General features: G+C 36.7%; 1 protein-coding gene across 1 annotated transcript; it reads left to right on the forward strand.

Annotated features, from left to right (window-relative positions):
* Positions 1-69: 69 nt before the first annotated feature.
* On the forward strand, positions 70-1,149 carry LOC113766729. Its single transcript, XM_027310889.1, has one exon. It carries the CDS (start codon positions 70-72, stop codon positions 1,147-1,149), a length of 1,080 nt encoding a protein of 359 aa, XP_027166690.1.
* The last annotated feature ends 751 nt before the right edge of the window (positions 1,150-1,900 follow it).

The following is a 1,900-nucleotide window of genomic DNA, read 5'->3' on the forward strand; positions in this document are numbered from 1 at the left end:
AACATATATGAATGGAGCATAGATGGCATTTCTGAATATAACATTCTTACAATTCTTCAACAAATGACAATGGTAGCAACAGCCTATCGGACATCACATGGCTGTACTGACCAATTAGCTGCTCATATTCTTATTACAGGATTTACAGGACAACTCAAAGGGTGGTGGGATGAACACCTCACCACAGAAGACAAAGACAGCATTCTTAATGCTATCAAGATAGATACTAATGGTGAACCAATTCTTCGAGATGGAGATACTATCTCAGATGCGGTGGCAACCTTGATATTTACCATTGCAAAAACATTCGTCGGTGATCCAGGAATATTCAGGGAAAAATCATCGGAATTACTAAACAATCTCAAATGCAAGAGTCATTCAGACTTCCGATGGTACAAGGATACATTCTTAACCAGGATATATTCCAGGACAGATGGCAACAAGGCCTATTGGAAAGAAAAATTCATTGATGGTCTTCCAAAATCTTTACGAGATCTTGTTCGAGAAGAATTAAGGACTCAATACAATGAAACTGTACCATGGGAAGAAATAACCTATGGACAGTTAACAAGTCAAATTCAACAAGTGGCACTCAAAGTGTGCAGACAAGACAAGATGCTCAGACAACTAGCAAAGGATCGAGCCCAAAGGAGAAAAGATCTTGGATCCTTTTGTGAACAGTTTGGGTTACCCAGTTGCTACAAAAAACCTCACAAACGGCCCAAACCCACAAAACATTTTGAAAAACCACCTATATACAAAAAGAAATATCAGCCCAAACAACCTTTACCCATACAGTCTCCACCCATCCAGTCTCCTCAAGTAACAAACTCCTTTCCAGTTTGCTACAAATGCCACAAACCCGGACATATAGCCCGTTACTGTAAACTTAACCAAAGGATCAGTACCTTAGGACTAGAAGACCAAGTTAAAACCCAAATATCAAATCTTCTAATCGAATCAGAAACTGATCATTCTGAAAGAGAAGAAGATTATCTCAATCAGTTAGAATATGATATTTCAACATCTTCTTCCTCTCATACCACCAGTGACAAAGAAGAAGGAGGTCCTACCATCAATGTTTTGACAAAAGATCAAAACCTTCTTCTTGACATCATTGAAGATACTTCTGAAATAGAGAAAAGATAACTCTATTTAGACAAATTCAAAGAATCCCTGAACCAAGCCACAAATTCTTCAAATCCCTTAGCTAGAGACCCTAGAATTCTTAAAACCTATAATCTCACAGACATTCTTGATAGGTTTCCTTCCAAATCTATTAAACCTTTGACCCTACAACACCTTCAAACAGAAATTGATCTGCTCAAAGAGGAGATTAGATCAATTAAAGCCAAACAAGACCTTAACAACCTTGTTCTTCAAAACCTAACACCAATTGAGGAACCTATCAATCAAGAGGATTCTGAATTCCTAGAACAACTTTCTAAAAAACCCAAGGAAGACAAGGATTATTTGGTCCAGATTCAATTGCTAATTAATAATAATTATGTGATCGAAACTGAAGCCCTATTTGATACGGGGGTAGACCAAAATTGTATTCTTGAAAGCCTTATCCCACCTCAATTCTTTGAACAAAACAAAGAAATTCTCAGAGGAGCTAATGGATCCAAACTTGAAATTAACTTCAAGTTAACAAATGTTCAAATCCAATTCTCCTCCTTATCTATTCCAAATACATTTCTTCTAGCCAAAAAACTATCCAATAATGTTATTCTTGGAACACTTTTATTCAAAAACTTGTTCCTTATCTCACTACAAACAAGGGCATAATATCCCAACTTCTTGATTCAAATGCCCTCCTGCCTTTTTCTAAAAAACTAACAAATTCTGTTTTGCAGGAAGAATGACAAATTCAGCAACAGTTGACGAATGGATACCT

The sequence above is a fragment of the Coffea eugenioides genome, chromosome 3, assembly GCF_003713205.1.
Source record: "Coffea eugenioides isolate CCC68of chromosome 3, Ceug_1.0, whole genome shotgun sequence".
Taxonomy (NCBI): Eukaryota; Viridiplantae; Streptophyta; class Magnoliopsida; order Gentianales; family Rubiaceae; genus Coffea; species Coffea eugenioides.

What these genes read in the sequence shown, in the direction of transcription:
- LOC113766729 (XM_027310889.1), top strand. Translation starts at nt 70, where the DNA reads ATGGTAGCAACAGCCTATCGGACATCACATGGCTGTACTGACCAATTA.